Below are 1,632 nucleotides of genomic sequence, written 5' to 3' on the forward strand. Positions count from 1 at the left end.
TGTAGGCTCACCCCTGTAATCCTAGCTACTCAAAAGGCTGAGAGCTGAGAATCACAGTTTGATAACCACCAGTTATCACTGTAACTCAAGTGATAGAGCACTAGAGCACTATCCTTGAGTAGAGGATAGCACCCAGGCTCTGAGTTCAAGCCCCACAACTGACCAAAACAACAACAACAAAAAACATAACAACCCCAGAGTCACAAATCTATTATTGGGAACAGCCTAAATTCAATGACATTTATTAATTTATTTTTATTTTTTAGCCGGTCATGGACCTGAACTCTGGGCCTAGGCGCTGTCCCTCAGCTCTTCAGCTCAAGGCGAGCGCTCTACCGCTTGAGCCACAGCGCCACTTCCGGCTTTTTCTGTTTATGTGGTGCTGAGGAATCGAACCCAGGGCCTCAGGCATGCAAGGCAAGCACTCAACCACTGAGCCACCTTCCCAGCCCTTCAGTGACATTTAGATACATTTGTATGAAGGGGTCAACTCCCTTCTTTTACAAATTAGATTTCCAGCCATTCAGGGTTTATCAATCTCTGTGGCTACTGCAATTAATAAAGGGAAAAGTATCTTGGGGATCTTGTGATTGTGGGCACAACTTCTAAAAGAGAAAGCTCTGCTTACTGCATTCCTAGGCCAGCTCACTTTCCGATGTTGTATTCCCAGTGAAATGAACTTTCTCCTAGAAGAGTCTTGAAGGACAGCTAGGGATTAGGAATATGTATAGTTTAACAATCCAAACGAGACTAAGAGGCTGAGCCCTGCCTAGAGCTCTTTCCCCAGGTTTCCTCATATTGCCAGTTGGCCAGGAGTAAGGAAGGTGGATATGACCAAGATCCCTCTTTCCACGAGGGGAGGGAAGGAGATGGGGAAACCCCCATCTAGAAATTTCACTTCCTCTTTAGGCTTGGATACTCACGACGCAATACCAGGTCTCACTCGCATTGGTTATTACAGGAGTCAACCAGCGTTTCAGCGGTTCCAGTTCCCATGCACTTGTCAGGACTTTCCCCAGTCTTGAAGATGGGGGTGATGGCGCCACGGACACTCCTTCCCCTGCTGCTCTTGGGAACCCTAGGTGTGACCGAGACCTGGGCTGGTGAGTGCGGAGTGGGGAGGGAATTGGCCTTTGCTGGGGCTGAGCTAGGGGGCCGTCAGACTCCTCACCTCGCCCACCCCGGCCCCCTCCTCCCCTCCGGCTCCGTCCACCCCGATCCCGGGGTCCCGCGCCCGGGCTCAGCCGCTCTCCGTCCCCAGGCTCACGCTCCCACTCCCTGCGGTATTTCGACACGCTGGTGTCCCGGCCCGGCCGCGGGGAGCCGCACTTCACCCTCGTCGGCTACGTGGACGACACGCCGTTCGTGCGCTTCGACAGCGACGCCGCGAGTCCGACGATGGAGCCGCGGGCGCCGTGGATGCACCTGGAGCCGCGCGAGTACCGGGAGCAGCAGACGCGGAACGTCCGGAGGCACGCGCAGACCTTCCGGATTCAGCTGCGGACCCTGCTGGGCTACTACAACCAGAGCCGGGACCGTGAGTGAGCCAGGGCCCGGGTGGGCGGCCACCTCCCCACGCCCAGCCCCAGTCCGGGCTCCACCGCTGGGCCGGGGGCTTTGGATGCTCCCCGG

General features: G+C 55.7%; 1 protein-coding gene across 1 annotated transcript; it reads left to right on the plus strand.

The window, feature by feature from the left end:
- The first annotated feature begins 474 nt into the window (after positions 1 to 474).
- LOC105996971 (saoe class I histocompatibility antigen, A alpha chain-like) lies at positions 475 to 1,625 on the plus strand. The gene is made up of 2 exons (XM_013031227.1): positions 475 to 1,103; positions 1,262 to 1,625. Exons 1-2 carry the CDS (start codon positions 995 to 997, stop codon positions 1,543 to 1,545), a joined length of 393 nt encoding a protein of 130 aa, XP_012886681.1. The 5' UTR covers positions 475 to 994; the 3' UTR covers positions 1,546 to 1,625.
- Positions 1,626 to 1,632: the final 7 nt, after the last annotated feature.

This window comes from Dipodomys ordii, unplaced genomic scaffold (assembly GCF_000151885.1).
Source record: "Dipodomys ordii isolate 6190 unplaced genomic scaffold, Dord_2.0 Scaffold138, whole genome shotgun sequence".
NCBI classification, from domain to species: domain Eukaryota; kingdom Metazoa; phylum Chordata; class Mammalia; order Rodentia; family Heteromyidae; genus Dipodomys; species Dipodomys ordii.